Source organism: Dasypus novemcinctus, chromosome 5, assembly GCF_030445035.2.
Source record: "Dasypus novemcinctus isolate mDasNov1 chromosome 5, mDasNov1.1.hap2, whole genome shotgun sequence".
In the NCBI taxonomy this organism is placed as follows: Eukaryota; Metazoa; Chordata; class Mammalia; order Cingulata; family Dasypodidae; genus Dasypus; species Dasypus novemcinctus.
This window is the reverse complement of record NC_080677.1, coordinates 167,963,857-167,986,310: the sequence shown is the minus strand read 5'-3', so window position 1 is coordinate 167,986,310 and position 22,454 is coordinate 167,963,857. Positions and strand designations below refer to the sequence as shown.

The window sequence follows — 22,454 nt, the reverse complement described above, 5'->3', positions numbered from 1 at the left end:
GAAAACTGCAGGAGTTCACAAAAGGGCTCTGAGTAGATCAGGAAAATTGAAAATGCTGACCTAAAGTCCTTGGGTATTCCACAAAAGCTGAGGGATTGAACAGTAGTAGTGCCCCAAAGAGGACACTCCCAGGCCCGCTTTAGAGGGAGATTTGTGGAGGCGTACTGGAGCTGCCAACAAGCCCAGGACTCTATGCCTACGGAGACCTCTGCAGAGAAAAGCACGTCATGCAGGTAACTGGAGCACAGCTGCCGCAGAGAGCAGCAGCTGCCGGGCTCACCCTGAGAGGAAGCCGCGGGAAGCCCCCAGCTCCGGGAAGGTCACCAGGCCGCCAAGGTGACGGTGCAGTGGGCCCTCGGCGTTCTGCAGCTCACCAAGTGCAAGTGTGGACGGAGACTGAGAGCTGAAGCCTAAACTAAGGCACCACCCACTCGTCACAGAATAGCTGCAACCCAGAGCTGTCTGCAGTGCAGAAGAGGGCAGCGCGGTCCTGCAAGGCCGCGGTACCTCCACCAGCCCTTGGCCGTGCACCGCTGCAGCCCGCCCATGGCATGCTCAGCTCAGCCCGTCTGCCGCAGAGAAGCTCCTGAGCTAGTGTCAGCTTCAGAAAGTGAAAGGGCTTACTGTTCCGACAGGGCGAGTACTCGGCGAAGGCACTGAAGTTCTGAATCGCCACGTAGCAGGTGCCGACTGGGTCCTTCTCCAGCACCGGTCTAAGCGTCCTCCAGTGATACAAAGGAGCACAGGCCTGGGAAGGGCAAGGAAATGAACATGCTTTTGGTGCAGGTTCCTCACCTTACAGTGCACTTTCATTTGACCTAATTTCATTTGACTAATGTACCTGCTTTTGTGACGTGTATTAACTCATTAGTTGGGCTAATTCAGCTCCACATGCTGATGAGTAACTGGGAAGTGAAAGGTAATTAGACTTCCAGGGCAGTGGTGGACATAAGCGCAACGGAGAATCGGAGTAAATTAAACACAGACAAAGGAATGAGTTCCTTCCCACACAGGATTTTAGATTAAAGTAAGCTAGCAAAAGAAAATATTTCCCCAAAGCAAAGAATTCATATTCTTTTTTTTAAAAACTTGGGTCTACATAAAAGCAAATGATTACTCAGTGAATGAATCAGTGTGATGTCCTAAAATGAATACTAGTTTCACTCTTTGTCTAATCTTTACATTAAAAAAAAAAGACTGCTTCCCCATGTGTCCCGGAAGGGGCATCACATGCCGTGTTAAGGGGTGACTCTTTCCTGACAGGCCACCTGGGCAGCGGGTGCTCTGCCAGCAGCCTCCCCTCCACTCACTGAAGGACACTTAAATGCCACAGGAATTCTTTCCATTGCTGCGTGCTATGGTCCTCTAAAAAGCTACCCTTTTTATGTCTGCTCAATTCCACAATGATGTAGAGTAGTTAAGCCCTGGCTTTTACCCAAACCAAGTATGTTCCCATGATGCCTGGGTAACCAGATGCCTCTGTCAGCCGAGCTGTGCATGTCCAGTGACCATGCCACAAGGGCGAGAATTTAAGTCTTTGTTCTGCTAAGTTTCAGCACTCGAAGAGAACATTAAATTGAAATATACTTTATATCACCCTATTTCCTGTCACACAATTCAGAAAACACAAGCATACCAAAACTTAACCATTTTTAAATGCACATAGTATATTAATTTATCTTCAATGGTTTTGAAGGTTTCTAAAAATACTGACTAAATGGGCAATGATTATCAATACTTAAAAAAATCAATATAGCACACAAAAATATTTTTAACCCTAAAGAATTATTAGATGGAATTACCTTTTCAATAGTAATCCACACTAGTCACATGCTACTAAAGGACAAAAATGGTTTATACTAATTCTGGAATCTAAAAACTACATTAATGCAAATACAAGAGTACAGGGAGTGCATTGTAAATGCTGGTTTTGTGGTCTATATTTTATCCATCACCTGTTCTATGTCAAAATCTCTTTGGGGAGCTAACCACAAGACCAAGGAAAGCAAGGCATTTGCTTAAGATACTTATTCTTATTAAATCATAATTCAAACAACTTTAAACAGAGCCTAAGTACCAAAGTTATTTGTGTATTGTTGTAAGGAAATTAAATCTAATAAGTTAAAAATTTTCTAAAAAATATTCCCAGGTCATTTTAATACCATTTAATTTTCTTCTCAATAACAGGTATGTATCATTGTCTGCACCAAAAAGACAATAAGATCATAAAGTTGTAGCATTTTGAAGGTGAAAGATAACCATTTGGGAGTGAAGTTTTTACTTTAAAAACTATTAGTCAGAGAATCATGCATTAAGTGTTATTTTTTTAATAAGTCTTTTCTTTAGTTTTAAGAGCAATCGATGATGTCATAGTAGATTAATGTTTTAAGAATTCTAACAGTAGTAGCCCTGTTTCTCTGGTCAAATACTAATCAGCCTTTTAAATCAACCTTAAGCAATAAAATATTGCCTCTTTAAGATTTAGCCTTTATTTTTCTATCTTTACGAGATGATTTTCAACATTTGAACATATCTAACTGATTATCTGGAAGCAAGTTTTATTTCGTGTAGCTTTAACCAGTAAAACAGAATCTTTAATATACTTCTCTGAAGCGACAATAAGCTCATCTTTGAAAGTCAGGCACTCTTCCTGAAACTGCGCTGATTTCCCCAAGCCTGACTTTGAACACATTCTGGCGCACGGCGTCTGAAACCTGTACTCACCACCACTCGCCCTCTGTGGGCTCTCACTGTGGCTCCGAACCACTGATTCGACTTGAACTCGATGGGCTCTTTGGTTCCGTTGACTCTTATCTTCCGGTTGTCTGGCAAGGAGGGTTGAACTGTTAACAACTTGTAAAGCGGCAGTCAATTAAAAGATATTAAAAAGAATTTGTATGTGAAAATCAATTTCCTACACAAGAGGATTTCCCTCTGGTTAAGTCGAAGCGATAGGATGCCTTTCCTTAGAAAAACACCAAATAAAAATATATTTGAATGTGACATTTCTCACTTATAAGATGCATTTTTTGCAACTTAGGTTTCCAGAGGTAACTGAGCTATAAACCTCAGCACACTGTGGTGGGCTCGGGCTGTGCTTTGGTCACTGACTTGAATCAGCCCGAGAGCAGACGCGCAGGACTTCTCCGGGGCGATTCTGAGCCTTCCCCAAGGGGGGCCCCCCAGGCGGTGTGCCCTCGGCCTCAGCTTCAGCCGCAGCCCACGGCAACCCTGAAACCGTGTCAGAGCACTTTGCAGATGTCAGCACAAGGGGCCGTCTGCGTAGACGCTCGCCCCAATTACAACACACTCCAGGTCTAATCAGCAGCAGGCGCCTTCGTCCACCGCGACGCCCGAGGCAGCTGGACTGCCCAGGTGGTTCTCACCACACGGTCCTCCCTGGCCTCAGCAGTAACGGCCTGTGAATTTCTGAAGACACTGTATTCTGGTGTGTGTTTCCTTTGCTAAGGGTTTTATCTTTTTCATTAACTCCATAATAAATGCATTACAAAGTGAACTCTTAACTCCTATTAAGCAGGGCCAAAATATACATGTAATTATACCTTCAATTGAGTTTACTTATGATTACAGACTTCTTATAAAAAGAATAAATTACATATTCTCCATCTTAACCTAAAATTTGCATTTTGACTTAGTAGCAGAAAACATGAATTTTCCTTTAAAATTTTTCATTCTTTTGATATTTCTGCTTTTTTTTTTCTTTAAGTTCTGGAAATCCTCACTCAAAGATCACAAAACTGGCAAAGAATGGGAACATCTTACAGTCCACAGCATAAAATTGTAAAAGTAAACATTTCTGTTTGTGTCTAGGGAGCTTGAAAGATTGCAGGGCAAGGGGTCCTACTGCATGACCTTGAGCAATTCATGTAATCTTCTGGGGTTTTAATTTCTTTATCTGTAAAGAGGCTGAAAGTGCCTCCCCCTTCCTCTTTAATAGGCAGCCACAAAGCCATAAAGATTGCAGGAGATAAGGCTAGTGCTTTACGAGCTGAGAGGTCCTGTAGTACAGAAACCTTCAGCAAGACCACTGGAGCCCATGAGGCTTTCAAATGTCTCTGAATCAGAACAGAAACCCAACCCAAGGCCAAGAATTGGGAAGGATCTCACACAAGGATAGTATTCATCACCAGCGATTGGTACTGTCAGAACTAAAATTTGTCGCTGCTCAAGAATTTCATTGTGCCTTTGTTTAAGTTAAGCACAGGGAGAAAGTGCTACAGTGGTTTTGAAATTCCTAAACTTTTAAAAAGACATGAAAAGAAAAGGTGGTATATCCATATAATGGAATATTTTTCTGCCATAGGAAGGAATGAAGTACCAATAAATGCTACCACATGAATGACACTTGAAGACATTACATTACATGAAAGAAGCCAGACTCAAAAGGCCACATACTGTGTGATTTACACGAAACATCGACAACAGCAAGTCCACAAGATGAAAAGCACTAAGTGATTGCCAGGGGCTGGGAGGAGGGGAGGACGGGAGTACGCAATGATGGGATGTGAGAATGTTCCGGTGTTAGGGGACGGCCGCACAGCTGTGAACACACGGCACTGAACAGGTGTGACTGCTGTGGCACAAGAACCACGTCTCAAGACGGAAAAACCTGAAGCGCCTGAACAGAAGACACAGAAAGAAGCTCAGCACCTCAAAAAGTCAAACCCGTGGAAGCAGATCCCCGGTGACTCAAGAAAACGGGCTACCGCGAGGAAAGAAATGAACTGCAAGGAAAGACAGATGCCAGGTCCAGCTTGGCTGTGCACCAGCCATGGAGCAAGCAAAGCCGCACACTTTACTGCCATGTAAGGTTTGCCCAGCGCAAAAGAGTACTAACCAATTTAATAAATTTCGGGTGAAATTTTTTGCAAGGATAACTACATTTAAAATGTAAAAGAGCACCCAACTCAATAGGAAAAAGGCTGATATTCAATACAAAGGCCACTTGAAAGACCTGAGAAGAAATCAAATGGCTTGTGAATTCAGGGAAAGACCCTGAGGCTCAAATAAAAACAATAATGATTTCATACTAGACACTTGCCAGTTTGGCAAGAAATAATATCCACTCTCCTTCAAGAGAAGAACTTCATTTTTGAAGGGCCATGTGGCAACATGCATCAGTATTTTAAATGTACATTTTCTTGTCCAAGGAATTCTACTTCTAGGACTTTGTTCAATACAAATGACAAATGCTTGAAGATGCAATGTGGTGCTATTTGCTGTATGGTTTGTAAGAGTGAAAAAACAGGAACTTAAACATTCATAAATACAGGATTCAAAAGTAAATTATCTATAAAATAGACTACTAAGCAGCTGTTAAAACACAAAATAGGTCTGTATGCATTGGCATAGAATAATTGTCTACAAAATACATATCTTTTTTTTTAGCTTTCTGAGGCTTTTTAAGCGTACAGTAAAGTACCAGGACTAAGATAACAAACATCTGTATCCCCCAGCCAGAACTGGCAATTGTTAAGTTCTTTTCCCATCTACAAACATCAAAGTTCCCACTGACACCCCTTCCATTTCCTTCCTCCCTCCTCCAGATGGAGTAGCCCTCAGGAATTCTGCATGTGTGCATCAGGCTTTTTTAAAACAGTTCACTGGCCACCAGCACAGAGCGGAGGTCGCTAACCTGCCTTGCAAAGGGCCACCTAGTAAATCTTCAGGCTGCGCACCTGCAGGGCCTCCTGTCCAGGGCCCAGCGCAGCTCCTGTGACAGCCTAAGAGTGAGGCGTGGCTGCAACCCACATGCCATGAAACACTATTCTTTTAAAAATGGTTTCCAACCATTTAGAAACGTAAAGACCATCCTTAGGTCATAGGCCATATAAAACAGGCACAGGCCAGGCTGAGTTGAGTTTGCCAAGCACCGCGCCAGAGCCTTCTACAGTGTGCTCCTTTAAACGAAAACGCTGCATTGCAGTCCCGTGGGTAGCGCCTGTGCTCTACGCTGTGTTGGTGGGAGAACCTGACGCGAGGTACGTACTACACGCTGGCGCTCGTTCTTTCTGAGTTCTGCCCTGCTTGTATGCGTGGAATAACCAGCTCTAGTCTATTGGTCCTTCCATTTACAGGTGGACATTTTGTCATTTTCAGTTTTTCCCTCTGCTGCAGACATGGGCCACGAGCACCGTTTACCCGCCTCGGTCTGCACACATGGAGGGTTTTTCTGGGCAGTGGAGAATGACGACATGCCCGCTGCACCAGAGGCCCCGCTGCTCTCCACGCAGCTGCCCGCGCAGGGAGGGCGAGGGAGCTGGCTGGCACGCCCTTCATTGTGCTCTGCAGGTCCCTGATTCCTGGTAAGATCCGTCTTCTCAGGTTTACGGACCGTTTACTTTTTCTTCTGTAAGTTGGCAGTTCACATCCTTGGCTCATTTCCTCATTTGGCTGTCAAGTTTTACTGATCAGCAAGAATTCTTCTAATATTCTGAATATTGGTTCTTTCCCCCACATACAGGTTGCCAATATCTTCTCCCAATTTTTGCCTGCCTTTTCCTTGATGTGTGGGGACCCTGCCAGCCTGCAGTGTGTTCTTGTATACCTTGTGAAGTGGCATCTAAGTGTCAGTCTGAAAAGCCAGGTGTTCCGAGCCCCTTAATCAGTCCATCTTTTCTCCAGTGATTTGCCATCCCACCTCTGCCACAACCGCGCATGCAGAGGGGCCGCGCCGCGCTCTGCCCAGCAGCCCTACCAGTCGTCACACGCCCCAGGCCCAACCCACGCAGGCACCCAGCTGCCGTCCTCGCCGCCGCGTTGCCCTCCCTCGGCCCTGCCCCTTGGCTGCCCCGCACGCCCACCGGTGGCTGCCCCCAGCTGCCGCAGCCCTGAGCTGGCCTTGCCCTGCTCCCCGTGTCCTGGGCCGCACGCAGAGGCCGCACCGACTCGGAAATTCTTGCAGGCGCGGCACTGGCTTCGCATTCCAGGGTAGTGAGGATGAGTGTGCAGGCGTCCGCCACTGGCGCTTTCCTGGAGGGCACAGAGCCGCGTGCCCAGAGCCCCTGGCAGGCCACGGGGGCGCCGCGCTGGCTGGGGTGTCACGGGGCATCACGTCGGTGACGGAGGGTGTAGAGCTGAGCCGAGGCTTTCCAGGCATCCGCCTCGTGGGCCGGCCTGTCCCTGCAGGGTGGCGCGGCTTGCTGGGCGGCCTGGGCCAGCCCTCGGCCCGTTCACGGGAACAACACTTCCGCGCGGCGTGGGCGCAGAGCACGGCCACGAGCAGGCTTCCCGGACTTCCCGCCTGGGCATGGAGGAATCAGGAGTGAGCCCAGACCAGCGCCGAGAGGAGGGGCGCGCACCGGGCCACTGTGACGAGGAGGTTTTGAAAACGCCCCTGACGGCTCAGTGGCCTGCGCCTCCCCTTGGGGACGGTCTCAAACCTGAGGCAGGAAAGGTAAGTGACCCTCAAGAAGTAGTCTGTAAGCCTTGCCACAGCCAACCCGACGCGGCCAACGTGCCGCTTGATTGAACCTGCATACCTGTGTTCTCACAGGTAGTACGGAGCTGGGTGCTCGTGTAAAAATCAAAGGAAAAGAGTTGTGGCCGTGGGACTCCTCCAAAAGAAACAAATCCAGGAAAACAATCCAAAATAAACAAATCCACCGCCTGACCGATGACTGCGTCACAGAAAGTCAAACTTCCAAAAGTATACTCCAATATCCCAAAACCTACTTTCAAGTGTTTAAGGAAAATATTATACTAATTGATTTTTCCTTAAAATGGTCAAGAAATACGATATTCTGGTTAAATGAATATTTGATACATACATGATCTGTGTTTTATATTGTATGTGCACAACGTATACGAGAACGTATGCACACAGGTACACACACTAACCCTCTCATTGTCATCTAGCAGGTCCACTCACACGGCCCACCCAAGCACACATGTCCAGGGGTAGCCTTCCTGTGCAGTCGGGGACACTTCCCATCCCCAGTGAGTCTCACTCACACCCTTCCTACATAACATGAATTCCTCTTGTGAAATTGCCGTCCTCCCGCTCTGTCAACTTGGCCAAACCACTTCCTGAGAATGTTTTAAATGTGGGGCTCATCACTGGATTAAAGCAGCCAGGTACAGCAGGCGGGCGTGGCGTGAGGAGCCCAGCAGCCGCGCCAGGGCTCCCCGAGGAGCACCCCCGGGCCCCGCTCCTGCTGGCTCTTCAGGGCCTTCTCCCGCCACACCCCACCCCTGCAGCCACGTGGCCTGTGCCTCAGTTACTCCAGGGCCCGACCGGCCACCCCAAGTCACCCTAAGCCGGCTTCTCCTGAAACGCAGGGACACCGAAGCTGCTTCACCGCCCGCGGGTCCCAGCACAGCCCCGCTCCTCCAGCCCCGCTCCTCCAGCCCCTTCCTCGCAGCCCCAGCTTCCCTCACACCTGGGCCTGTGACCGAGGATCAGAGATGGTCTCCCAGGAAGCAAGGCCGCTGCCAGGCCCCTCCTGGCAGTGGGGAACACGGCATGCCTCTGGCCAGCGCCAGCGGTTCCGTGCTCCAAGAAGTGATGGAAACCTCTGAGCCGGGACTCAGGAAGCAGCCCAGCGGCCATAAACCTCCTCGGTGGGACCTCGAAGTGGCAGTTTTAAGTCCAGGCTATGACTGGGTTTCAGGAAGAAGGCTGCATAAACCTGCTCCCAGGAGCCTTTGAAGCAGTATTTACACTGCCCCTGCCGTATGGTGTTATTTTCGTCAGTCTCAGTACCCAGTGTCCCACAGCTCATCCAACCAAAAGAGCACATTTGCAGAGAAGGTCAGCAGCAGGTGGGCCGGGCTGAGTCCACCAGGGACGGGTGGGGACTGGGGCGTGGAGAACCATGCTTCAGTGTGTCCCCGAAACACGACCTGCCAGGCTCGAGTGCCCCTTATTCCAGCAGCTTGGCCTGCCAAGCCCTGTGCTGTGCCTCGGAGTAGAAGGAGCTGCATTCCCACTGGGACTGGGACTGACAGGTCCCTGCGCCCTGTCCTGCCGGGTGGCCTTGGGGTGTCACAGGACCTTCCCCTACGGACGCGCTGTGTGGAGGAGCTCAAGCCTGCGCAGGAAGCCAGCACCCGAGGGGGCCCAGCACGCCTGGAAGGACGGCCGGCAGGGCGCTGTGCTCCTGAGTCCGCGCTTCCCTGCTGGAGGAGTCCCGATGACCGTCCTGGGAGAAAGGACACGGCGAGCCCCAGGACGGCAAGAACGCGGCCACGGCAAACTCCTCGTCGGGGGTGTTCTCCTCTCCTAACACTGGTCTGTAGAAAGCCCTGGGAAGTGCCGCAGGGCTTCACTGTGCCCGCCTCACCCCCAAAAGCTTCTCCCTTGCCCGCTCCAGCGACCCTGCTGACAAGCCTAGACGTGCCAAACTGGAGAGGCAGGTGCGTCCCTGCCCCACAGGGTATTTGCAGACCTCCCTCGGGGCAGAGGAGAGCAGGGCGCCCAGGAGGCTTGGGGAAACGGAGGTGTAACCTGGCCCCAGCTCACACGGTCCTACGGGGAAAAAGCCTTGAACATCAGGGACCAAGAACCAAAGGCCAGTTCACGCCCTGGAACCTGTTTGTGGACCCCCGCGGAGCTCCCGCTCCATCAGCTCCGCCTCGGAGGCCCCTCCTTTTCTTCTCCTGCGTCAAGGCCTGGGGCTGAGGCGATCCTGCCGGCTGCCCGGCTCGCGAGGCTCACGCGGCACACTCGGGCGCTGCCCACACGCACGCAGGGCGGTCGCTCTGCCAGGAGGCCGTGGGCGCTCTGCTGGGCGCCCGGTCTGTTTCTGCTGATTCAGACAGTCCAGGGGGAGTAACGTGCGCTCTTGAGCACGGCCGCGTTACCGAAGTCACCCCTGACCTTCAGGACGCTGAAGCCTAAGTGCCGGCGCTGCAGCCATTCCCAAACCCCAGGCTGAGAGGGCATCCAAGACGTCATCCCCCAAGAGAGAATTCTGTGTTTTGCCTTTCATTGTTTTGGGTTTTCTTAAACTGTTTTATTTTTAAAATTTACTTTTTTTTTTATTGTATTTTTTGAAGATACATAGATCACAAAAACTGTTACATTCAAAAAACCCCCCACTCCACTCCTCCCACATCAGCAACCTCCCCCATCACTGTGGCACATTCACTGCATTTGGTGAACACATTTTGAAGCACTGCTGCACCACATGGATGATAGTTTATATTAGTTCACACTCTCCCCCAGCCCATCCCCCAGTGGGTTATGGCAGGATACACAATGTCCAGCATCTGTCCCTGCAATATCCTTTAGGACAACTCCATGTCCTGAAAATGCCCCCACATCACATCTCTTCCCTCTCCCTGCCCTCAGCAACTACCGTGGCCACTTTCTCCACATCAGTGCTACAGTTTCTTCCATTACTAGTCACAATAATTCTACAGTAGAATATCAGTAAGTCCACTCTAATCCATATTTTATTCCGTTAATCCTCCTAAAACATCAGTGAACTCAATGATTTCATTTAGAACTTCTTGCCTGTGTATTTTTAACATTGCTTTTCCTGATGATAAATAACTACCTGCCCATGGTTTTGAAAATAAGAAAAATACATTAGAAAAAGAAGAAAAACCCAATTTTAATCACATTTCCCAAAGGCAGCCTCCTTTTTGCATTTCCCTCTGTACTCTTGTAAAGGCTATAGACACAATTTTGAATTTTGTTTTTCACTTACATGAAAACATTTTGCCATGCTAATAATGATTTTGTAGACTTCACTCCTTACGTCATATACTATTTAATGGTGTGATTATATAATGATTTATTTGACTGTCCATATTTAGGTTGTTTGAAAACACTGTTTTGAAGTGTTATGCACCCTTTCTTCTAAAAAAGGATTAGAACAGGCGGCCATCGCTGAGGTGGTAGCGGCCAAAATGAAGTCAGTGCCTTCGTGGCCTCTGATGGGAGCAAGAACCGTAAAAGGCATTTCAGTGCTCCTTCCACATTCGGAGAAAGATTAGGTCTCCCCCTCTTTCCAAGGAGCTGAGACAGAAATATAACATTCGATCCATGCCTATCCAAGATGATGAAGTTCAGGTTGTGCAAGGACACCACAAAGGTCAGCAAATTGGCAAAGTAGTCCAGGGTTACAGGGAGAAAATGTCATCCACATCGAACGGGGGCAGCGGGAGAAGGCTGACGGCACCACATCCACGTGGGCACTCACCCCAGCAAGGCGGTCATCACCAGGCTTCATCACCTGGATGAAGATGCAGAAAGATCCTCAAAGGTAAAGCCAAATCTCGCCAAGCAGGAAAGGAAAAGGGCCAACATAAGGAAGAAACAATTGAGGAGACGCAGCAATAAAAGAATCTTACGTACAACTTCCATTAAAAACTGCTAAAGTGAAAAAAAAAGGATTAGAACAACTTTTAGAATTAATTTCTGAAGCACAGGTCCCATTGGGAATCGCAGGAAGAGAGAAGTTGGGAGAAGCAGAAAAGCGCCGCTGGGGATACGATGTCCAGGTGGAGAAAGGGCCGGGCCGTGGGGCGCGCGCAGTCTGCAATGCCTGCTCCCCGCGTTCGGGAGGTGCTGGGCTGGCCACGACACGCTGTGCTGAAGAGGGGAGCTGTGGGAGCAGTGGGGCAAAGGAGGTGGAAAGTCAGGGCGACAGCCCGGACAAATCCAAAATGGAGCCCCGGCCCGGCTGTGGGCAGGCTCCGCGGGCTGTGGGGCCGTGCAGGGTGCTTGCGAGGACGGCCCGTGGGGAAGTGCTGGAACCAGGGAGGGCGGTGCCCGCCTCGTGAGCCCCTATGCAGATCTGTGCCCGGCTGTGGGCAGGCTCCGCAGGCCGTGGGGCCGTGCAGGTGCTTGCGAGAACGGGCCCGTGGGGCGGTGCTGGAACCAGGGAGGGCGGTGCTGCGCCTCCGTGATCCCCTCTGCAGATCTGTGCCCGGCTACCAGCGCTAGAGCTGGACACCAAACCTGAGCTCTGGGCCCTGCAGCACGCGGCAGCGACTCTGAAGCGTCGCCCACAGTCGAGCCCCCGCCCAGACTGCGGGACGCTGTGGGAATTACCCGGGATGGCGTTGCCTCGCCGAGGTTAACGCTCACACACGTGCTCCAGTCCCAGCTCTCTTACCACACACACGCCTTTATCCAAAGAACGACAGAGAAGGTCTATGGAATGACGCTAACTGTCCACCCTGTTCAGAGGGTGGCCCCAGTCCTCACACTCCCAGGTGTGCGCAGGAAAGACCTGGAGTCGAGCAGGTGCCGCCCCCTCGGGCCTGCTCCTCCAGGGCCAACCCCATGTGGCAGGACGCACCTCCTGCACTCTCCGTCAAGGTCGCAGTCTGCTTTGTGTGTATTTTTGTGCAGTGAGACGCGCTCGTGATGTGCGCTCTTTGGGTTCCGACGACATATGGCTGTGCGCCACTACAATCACCCGGTCGCTCCAAACATTCCCTCCTGTAATCCGTGTCTTATTTTTACTAAAACAACCAAAAGGGTACAGCGTTTACAAATTGAGAAAAGACTCTTGATCTGGCAGGCTTTTGGGGCAACAACTAAATATCAGAGACCCGGGGCCTCTGGAAACTTCCTAAGTCCACACAGAGCATTAGTGTTCTAGGAAGAACAGTTTAGTATAAACCACATTTCTCCAAATCGTGGTTTACCTGCATATTACCTTAAATCTCCTAATAACCTAACCCAGAACTGAAGTTATTTTTTATCTATTTTAGGATTACATCGTACAGAAACACCTCCTTTATGCAATAAATATGTTCTGAAAACCATATTTTAACTGAATTTTGGAAAATTAAATATTATTTTTAAATGCTCTGAAGGAACTTGTTGGTTAAAGGATGAATGAGTGCTTTAAATAAAAGAATGTATCTTTTGTCTATCTTCCTTAAAAAGCCATGTTCCTGCCTCTGGGTGTTCTCACCTGGGGCTCGCCTGAGCCGAGCTTTTCATCATGTTGGCAAACTTTCTCTCTCAACATGATTCACGGGTACCAAACTCTTGATGCTTAGCAGGTAAAGCTCGAATGCGCACGTCTCACCGGGACCATCTTAAAAGTCAAAGTGTATTTTTCTTCTTCCGGAGTGTTTTCTAAGTCCCCCCAGCCCAGCCACTGCTGCGCAGCACGCCCCTGCCGGCCAGGAAGCTGCAGCACCAGACGCCAGCTCCTCGGGAGACGTCTGCAGCTTAAGCAGCAGGCGCCTCACGCCCTGCTCCTCGCCCAGCTGGAGCGCAGTCTGCTTCCCATTTCTAGCTGGAGTTTCAAGGACTTCCTCTTTCTAATTGCTTCCTCCACTGCGGAGTGCTGCCGGATGCCGCCTCTAGCACAGGAGCCCGCCGAGGGCTGAGAGGAGAGCGGCTTGCGTGCATCTCCAGGGTGCGGCGCTGCCGGGGGAGCCGACACCAGGCACCATCCTCAACGACTCAGAGCCATCACCTCGCCAGTAAGAGTTCCACTGACGGATACTTCTTCTGAGTGGCAACACTTTAACGACGGCATTGCTGATACCTACAGGTGGTCTGTGGCCTCCTCGTTCAGCTGAACGTTCTAGAGCACAGGTGGTCGCTGCTCTGAGTTCTGTCTCATCGTGTTGTTTCCTGTCAGTTACGTGGGCAGCTCTTGCCCACATCTTTCTTTTCTTTGTTCCTGAACAAGAACTTATTTCTTTCTGAGGGAGCTAGAATAGCAAGACATGGGACCAATAAGCTTCCCAGACCTTACAAGAGAGAAAGGACACACCCAATGGTATCAGGAAACAGCCCCGTCCACCCACGTGCCAGACGCTTTACGCTGCTGCTTACTGTGGGCTCACTCAGCACAAACCAAAACAGACCCCCAAAACAAAGGTTTCTGGTCTCCAGGCTAAAAGGCAATTCCAGCAAAAATCTTACCATCCAAAGCTTTCAAATTTCCTAACCAATTGCCTTCCATTTTAAGTTTAATTATTTTTTAAATTTTTGCCTTTTTAACAAAGATCATAAATTAAGGCCGGGCACATCCTGGCAGCCTCACGACACCCCCCACCTCTTCAAGCTCACTTTTGGGGGGAGGCCCTACATGAGGGGGGTTCAGCTGCTTTCCCCTCGTTGCTTCCAGTGCCTGAACGCCTGGCGATTAACACAATTAATTAGCATATGCCGTTACCATTCTCCCCAAAGCATCTCATTTAAACATTGTGGGAGTCTGAGACAGTACGTACCCCAGAAAGCCACGCTCTTAGAGCTGGCCCCCCAGTGGGGGTGAACCTGTGGTGGGTGGCGTTTTGACCAGGTTACTCCATTAACGAGTGGGTGGGGTGGGTCTTAAGCCTCTTACTGAAGTCCCACTATACCTGGGTGAATACGGAAGCAGAGAGAAAGACACGGACGCAGGAAGCTGGAGAACAAGCCCAGGAGAAAGGCGGGAGCCCAGTGGGCGCCGCCACGTGCCTCGCCACGGGACAGAGGGGCCGAGGAGCGCCAGCACTGACCTTGGGGGGAAAGCATCGCCTGCCGATGCCCTGACGGGGACGTTTATCTTAGCCTCAGAATCGTAAGTGTGTAAGCTAATAAATCCCCGTTGGAAAGCCAGCCCATTTCTGGGATTCTGCTTTCAGCAGCCTAGCAGACTGAAGCAAACATTTAACACAATCACATATTCATGCAGCGTACTTTTGTTACTATTATTGCAATTTGCCCTGTCATTCTTCCAAAAGTGAAGTGTTGTTTCATTCTGCTTCACTTTTAGCAGGAGGGGTGTAACTTAGAAATCCTCGTTTAATCCACAAATTTGTTTGGAAAATGTGGAGAAAGAAGAAATGAATCTGGAACAGACTTAGAAATGAGAGGTGTGATGTTTTAAGTTGTGGAAGACGTGGGGCCTGTTGGGAGAGTCCCTGAGGCAGAAGAGAAAGAAATCAAACTGGCGATGGGAGGAATGTGCCTCTATGAAGTAGGAGCAAAGACAGAAAGGAGAGGAGAGACATGCTTTTCTGGAGCCACTTAATTTCGCACAGAGCAGCAAAAAGTCTGCTCCCGCACCCCTGCCCACCGTGAGCGCCCCTAAAGCACCCTCTCCCACCCTCCACAGGCCCACAGAGCTGAGCAGCGTTCATGCATTTGAAGTGCTGAGCTATGCCTCTGTTTTTCCATTTATTATGAGAAGTAGTAAGAAAAAAATCCATACTATAATAAGATAAAAATATAGTAAATAATAATTACTTCATTTTTTTCAATCTAAAAGAGTTTTTTTAAAAGGTAGATGGCCTTAAATAAACTCAAGTACAGAATCACCAGTCAAATTCAGGCACCAGATTGTGGCCCGTGTCCTCAAAGGGCACAGTGAAGAACTGAGTGCCACCCAGCACAACCCCTTGCCACACACACCGCAGGTGCCCGCGCAAGCCACAGCAGCTTTGGTAGAAGGTCCCACTCACGCAGGATGCCACAGATCCAGGAGCAGTAGCAGAAGAGAGTGAAGGGCAGGAGAGCGCAGGACTATGTGCCCGTGAATGCCAATTCGTTGGGCATCTGCCACTCAGAGCCACTACTTTGTCAAACAGAGAAATTGTCTTTCTTTTTTGGGGAAATCACAAGTTGCTGGCACTGGGAGCGGGCTGCTCAGAAGTCAGACGACTGGGGACCCTGAGGGTCCCTCGGGGGGGGCTTTAGAAAACTCAGGGCATATGAACCGCATAAGTCCCACCACAATAAAGGCTACTTCTACAACGCCCTGGTTTCCAGTCGCTTGCACAAATCTGCTTTCCCCCTCCAGTATTCTCTGGAGGATCATTTCAGTGGGAATTTGTAAAGCTAGTGTTGGGGGTAGTACCAGGCTGCAGGAGACCCAGCACCCATCCTGAACTCCACAAGGGCCAGTCCCACCCCAATTTCTGGGAGGAAGCAGGTGGCTCTTCCACCCCTGCTCACCACTGTCTGGTCCTTTTAGCACCTGCAGTGCCCATCTCCTTCTTCATGGGGCCTAGTTTTACAGACAAGGAACAGCGAATACAAAGTGACTATTGCACAGTAGGTGATCAGCAAGAATTAGGCATCTGGCAACACTGACAGAAACACCCAGAGCCAGCATAGCTGCCCACAACACCTATGTTCTCATTGGAAATACCTACACCAGCTTCTGCTGGACTTTCCTCTGCCAGCCCCATCATCTCAGGGCACACAGGGCAACTGGCGAAGATGAGTGCTCACTCTGCCTCAAACACCGTGCTGCTGTCCTCAGGCCTTTCCCAGCAGCAAGCAAGAACCCACCCGTGGCTGGCATGGGGATTTCCTTTCCCAGCTACTCCCACCTTCTCTTGAGAGAAGCTGCCCCAGTCTTTGACAGGCCACCACTTCGCCATTCCAGCACAGACCATTCATTTCTCCTAAACTGCCTTGCTTTTTCTTCAATTCCTACTCAGTTATTTGAGGAATGTCTATTTCTCTCCCTATCTCTTCCTCCCACTTTTTCCATTTGTGAATGCCCCATCACTGCAGTTACAGTTGGTAACTCCAGTGGTAGGAAGAGCATATCTGTCCACCAAGAAAAGAAAAAGCACACAACTGAAAGCAAAGCCAGACGTGCTGCAGGCTCTGCAGCATTAATCTAAATCTGCAGCCACCCAGCCCTCCTCAGAGCCCTTGCCGGAGACACCCTCCACCCTCACCTTTCTCCAGTTAAAACTGGCTTTTCTCACCATGCTTACTGTTTTCCTCTTTATTTAACTGCCAAGGTTGTACTGCTCGTTCCCTTCTATTTCAATGCAACTATAACTCAGCTACAATAAGGGTTACGTGCATTCCTGTGGTTATTCTGGAAACCAAATCACAATCTTCCATCATTAGTTCTCTATGGGAAAGTGAACTCGAGGCTCCAGACAACTGTTTTAGAGTGAATTTTTGAGAAGTACTTCCTATTTATAATTTAACATTGGACATTCATAGTTGGGAGTGGTTAGATTTTAAAAAGCCAGACTGATGTTTGGATCCTCTGGTTTTCATCCATTGAACCTTGGCATATAACGGGATTAGTACTTAGAAAGGTGTAGGGGTATGGTTTATCTGATGAGATATTGGGCCTACCTAGAGCCTGACTTTTTATGTTACAGGAATGTTCTAGAAGATTATTGCATTCTTTTCCATGATTACACATTACTTCTTGGTAAAAAATACATAAAAAATGTCTAAAAATTTAAATACTTATTTACTTTAATGTAAACTTGAATAATACCAACTATTTATATCTTCATTTCAAGGTCTAAGTTTAAGACACTATTTTAAAATACAAATTATTTTAGATTCTTAATATGGCATTAATTTTATGTTTAAATGATTAATTATTGTTATTTAGGAGGTTGATTTTTAAGATAGAGATAAGTAACTGCAAAGCATCTTAAGTACTGGTAAAACAACTAATTGAAGGATTTCCTTTACAAAGTAACATTAAGATGCTTAATGTTTCTAGTTTCTAATAGCCCAATATAAAAGTAAAAGCTTATCATAAGTGATTAGAAAGAACTATATTATTTAATAAAATGGTAAAAAAGCTACAATGATCATATACATATGGATAAGAAAAATATGGTTTTTAAATGTTTTTATAAAATGCTTCCCTAATTTGGTCATAATTCAAGGTAATATTTGCATTGTACTTTTTTCTTTTTCTTTGAAATGATTTCCAGATTCATAGAATGGAAATTATTTTTTCCTTTAAAATAAAATACACAAATTAGTTAAAGCAACAGGTAAATGCCATCCATCCAATTTTGTCAAAATTCTGTAAAAAGAGATATTTTACATGTATTTTAAATGTACACTAATGTAACAAAAAATACAAAGAAATCAAGAATGCTATCACAAATAGTTGTATGGTGCAAATGGTATTTTAAATGATTGTTCATAAAAACAGTATTTGAGTTGAAATATTCACATTACTCTGAAAAAAGAAATATTTGCTTTCTAATAATATATACCTTTGGAATTCATAAGTTTTGGCAGTACAAATTAAAACATTCAATATTAATGTTTTTAAAAGCATTAAGTTTAAATTATTTTCCCAGAACCCAAAGAGAAAACACTAGAGAAAACATACCAGCCTGAATTGTTTAAAATGTATTTTCCCTTTAATTAAATAAAAAACATCTGTCTAGGGATTTTGGAAATGAATGTAATCCATCTACACTATGCCTGTACTAGTTTGCATCCAGGGTCCAATATTTTGAAAGAAAATTCTTTCTTTCTGTAAAGAAAAAAACAGCAACATGAAGTAAAGTCTGGGGCTGCAGCAGCTGAGACTTGCCTTGGAGTTGGGCACTACTAGAAACGGTAAGCAGCTGTCTTTTCTCAAGGTCTGTCCTTGAGAAGCAACCAAATTCTCTTTGTGGCCAAGGCTGGATTCTAACATTTGTACTTCTCCAAAGCATCTATCCAGTCACCTTGAAAATGCTCATCTCAGACATGAAGGAAACAGAAGTTAGTAGGATGCACCCATACCAAGGTGAAGGTACTGTTGCCTCTCTAGGGGTCACTGAACGTTTTCCTCGCCTTCACTCAGGCTTGCGCAGCACAGATATATCAGACAGGCCAATGAATACAAAGTATGTGGGTCTTTGACTACTGGATGGCCCTGGTTCTTTGAAAACCAGGACCTATAGTTCAGAACGACAAAGATCACTTACTGGTGTTGTCAAATGGTATCTGCTTGCACTGAGCAGACCCCTCCACTGACCAAGGGCAGTAGTAGACGGCTCCTCCTTCCACAATATCGGGCTGGCTGGTGTTGGCTTTGGGCGCCCCCACCAAGATGCTCACTCTGCCAAAGGAAGGGAGAAAGTCACTCCTTGAGAACCATAAAAGGTGAAAATGAAATGTAGTCTTTGGAGCAGCATGCGCCCTGGAAGAACAGAGGGCAAGCAAGTAGTCATGAGAGCCACCAACTGCCGAACTTGACTTCCTCCTGGAAACCTACCAGCATCAGGAACCTGGCTGGGAAGAGGGAGGGTGGAAATAGTCTAGAGTAGAAGAGTCTTCTCTAGGTGGAGCAAGAAGAATAAAGCCAGAAGAGAGGAAAGAGAAACCACACAGAGCCTGGCTGCCTACAGCAGCACTTGCATCCAGACACTTAATTGTTGCAGACTGTATAAACAGATGCTGCTATCCTCTCGTTTAACCGGCTGAATCTACTGCACCCCTTGTCTCAGTTGTGTGGAGTCTGCACAAGTCACTGCCCAAGACTTGCAAATCCTGGGCAAATGGCCTGTGTCTACTCAGAGGCTCCGCAGGGCCAGTCTAGCAGGGAAAGAGTGGAGCGGCCGTGTGGGCAACAGGCTGGGGCCCTCAGTGCGCGGCGGGCAGGGGCGCAGGGGCCGCGTGTCCCCAGGCGGTGGGCAGGGGCGCAGGGGCCGCGTCTCCCCGGCTGCGGGCAGGGGCGCAGGGCCCGCGTCTCCCCGGCTGCGGGCAGGGGCGCAGGGCCCGCGTCTCCCCGGCTGCGGGCAGGGGCGCAGGGCCCGCATGTCCCCGGCTGCGGGCAGGGGCGCAGGGGCCGCGTCTCCCCGGCTGCGGGCAGGGGCGCAGGGCCCGCATGTCCCCGGCTGCGGGCAGGGGCGCAGGGGCCGCGTCTCCCCGGCTGCGGGCAGGGGCGCAGGGCCCGCGTCTCCCCGGCTGCGGGCAGGGGCGCAGGACCCGCGTCTCTCCGGGCGGCAGGGGCGCAGGGGCGGCCGCCGAGGCGCAGTAGCCGACCCGCTCGCGGCGCCTCGGAGCTGGGGACGAGGGTGACTTACGCGTGGGCGTCGGGTCCGTGGAAGTCCACAGCGTAGCCGAAGTAGCTGCCCGCGGGGCCGCTGTACACCGTGGGCTTCTCCACGTCCAGGTTGAACGCCCGCGAGCCGGGCGGCCACAGCATCCCCAGGGCGGCCGAGACGCACCAGAGCCGCGCGCCCAGCGGCAGCGCCCGGCGCCCCCCGCGCCAGCGGGCCCCGGCGGACATCGCACCCGCGGCCGGGGCTCGCGGGGACCCCGGGCCCGGACTCCGGCGGAGAACCCCGGGGCGGCAGCGCCCCCCGGCCGGGTCCAGATCCCACGTGCGGCGGGTCCTGGGCCACAGCGGGCGCCGGGCCGCGCGTCCCGCGCTCTGCTGCCCGCCGCCCTCCCGGCTGGCTCGGGGCCTGGCGGGGACCCGGCGCCCACCCTCCTCCGGCGGCGGGAGGGGCGCGCTCGCGGCACCTCCTAGCGGCGCGTCCGGCTCTCGTCGCCCCCGAGTGCACCGCCCTCGCCCCGTGCGCCCCACCCCGCTCTGCTCGCCGGTTCCCGGTTCCGTCTCCCCTCGGCCCAGCGTGCCCCCAGACCCCTGCTTCGGCCGCCGGCTTTTCACCGCAATCGCATCTCAAGGAAAATCTGATTCTCGGCTGTACCCTTAAACCACCGGCTTAGGAAGCCGTGCTCCCTCTGGAGCGGGAGTTCTGTCCAGGCTCCCCCAGATCCGCAGCTTCGATGGAGGAGTGGGAAAGGCGGATGAAGCTGTTGTCTGCGCGAAGCCTCTGCAGCGCGACGACCCCGGGTCCAAGCCTGTGCCTATTACCAGAGTTGCAGTTCAAATGCACCCATCATTCCGTACCCCACTCCTACCCCACTTCCCCGCAGAGGCGACTAATAAAGTCTCCAGACTTTACCTAGGCCTTTCAGAAGGGCGCACTGGGCGGACTGAATGCCTTGGCCTAAATCTTCCTGACCCTCTGTAACTGGGAGGATAATGCGCTGGAATCTGGAGGAGCTCAAACTACATCTCGAGCTCAGGGGGATTATTTATCTCTTTTTATGTCCCCTGCTTGGGGGAGGGAGTGAAAACTGAGTGGATAGATAAGGGGGGAGAGAGAAGAGGTGTACCGGCCTGTAGGAAAGTGCTCTTCCAGGGGAAAGGTGAGCTTCACCGCCCTGGGTGGGATGGGGCTTAGTAGAAATGGAGTTTAGAGGCAGGAGGGGAAAGTCGTTTCCAAGGTCTTTTCAGAGATTTAGGCAGGGATTGTAATGGGACGCTTAACATTTGGGAGAAGAAGTTGAAGGAAAGTATTAGAGACCAAAGACTGGCATTAAATGGTTGTGCACAGGGTAGGACTGAACAAGTGGGTTGGGGGGCAGTAGGAAATAGGAATGGAAAAATCTAGTGAGACAGAGGATCTTAACAACAAGAACATTTACTGATGCAAACACCAGCTTTAGAGCAGAGGCACCACATGACCTCAGGGGTTCCAAAGGTTTAGCAGCAAGAGCTGGTGAGGTGGTTGTTGGAGGGAAAAAGAAACAGAATTTTTTGCCCAAACACACTGATAGAAGACTCCAAACCTGATGGAGAATGCAAATGAAAAGGGCCAGGACATTGGGAGCAGAATGAAGGGGAAGGAAAAAGTCCAACATGAGTCCTGGGGCATCGGCTTAGAAGGTGAGAAAAACAAAGCGTAGTGATGAAACAAGGAGACCAGGCAGTAGGGAGGTGGTGAGTTGAATTTGGGACTTGTTAAAGTGAAGTTCAGCCTGCAGGAGCCACAGAGACCCTGGACACGTAAACTGCAGCTAGGGTGAGCAATAAATCTGTATGAGCAGATTTGGGGATCTGTCTAGACTAAAGAAAATTTCTGAGCCCACAGAAAAGCTGACATTTCTTATCTTCCAACTTCAGAAACTAATTGATAAGCTGACTTGAATTTATGTATTTAGCTTTTTTGTCTTATCCCAAATCACCATGTCTGAATAATTTCTACCTGGATGCTCCTTTCCCAGGTAATGACTTAAGAAGAGATGGTAGAAAGCATCTTCTCAGCCCAAAGGTCCATTTGTGTTGGGCACAGAGGCTGCTGCTACTGCCCAAGTTGCTTCTTTGAATAAGTGATGCCCTCTGCCATAAATCTGTAAGTAATCCACATACACCACGCACGAGGGCATGTTCAGAGCAGTTGGGACATCGAAGCTAGGGGAGAACCTTCCCTCCATCGTCTCCTAACACTGCAATGTTGAAATCTGGAAATTAGTCAGGATGCAGGCAAGCCTTAGGTTGAAATGTAATGTCTAAACAAGTGGAAAGTATGGGCATGTTTTTTAGTACCATACAATGAGCTGGTTTAAACAATGGAAATTCATTGGCTCACTGTTTTGTGGCTAGGAGACATGGATGGACTCGCTGGCAGAGCTAAATGCGTATCACACGCTGATTCTAGGTGTGTGCATGTGACATGGATGGATTCCTGGACAGAGCTAAGTGTATATCACATTTAGCTCTGACTCTAGGTGTGCACACTGATTCTAGGTGTGCACTTGACATGAATGGATTCCTGGACAGAGCTAAGTGTATATCACACGCTGATTCTAGGCATGCACTTGACACAGATGGACTTGCTGGACAAAGCTAAGTGTATATCACATGCTAATTCTATGTGTGCACTAGACACAGGTCATTCGTTGGATAGAGTTAAGTGTTTATCACACACTGATTCTAGACATGTACTTCATACAG

At 49.5% G+C, this 22,454-nt stretch overlaps 1 protein-coding gene across 4 annotated transcripts in view; it reads right to left on the bottom strand.

The window, feature by feature from the left end:
- ITGA8 (integrin subunit alpha 8) overlaps nt 1-20,100 on the bottom strand; it is a 172,949-nt gene extending 152,849 nt beyond the window's left edge. Inside the window, exons 1-4 of one of the 4 annotated variants that reach the window (XM_058297921.2) lie at nt 19,732-20,100; nt 18,631-18,764; nt 2,725-2,825; nt 625-748 (exon numbers count right to left, since the gene is read on the bottom strand). In XM_058297921.2, the coding sequence (XP_058153904.1) occupies nt 625-748; nt 2,725-2,825; nt 18,631-18,764; nt 19,732-19,937 (565 nt within the window). In that variant the 5' untranslated portion in view covers nt 19,938-20,100. The remainder of the gene's footprint in view (nt 1-624; nt 749-2,724; nt 2,826-18,630; nt 18,765-19,731) is intronic. The other 3 variants (XM_058297922.2, XM_058297924.2, XM_012522706.4) reach the window with 3 other exon arrangements.
- Nucleotides 20,101-22,454: the final 2,354 nt, after the last annotated feature.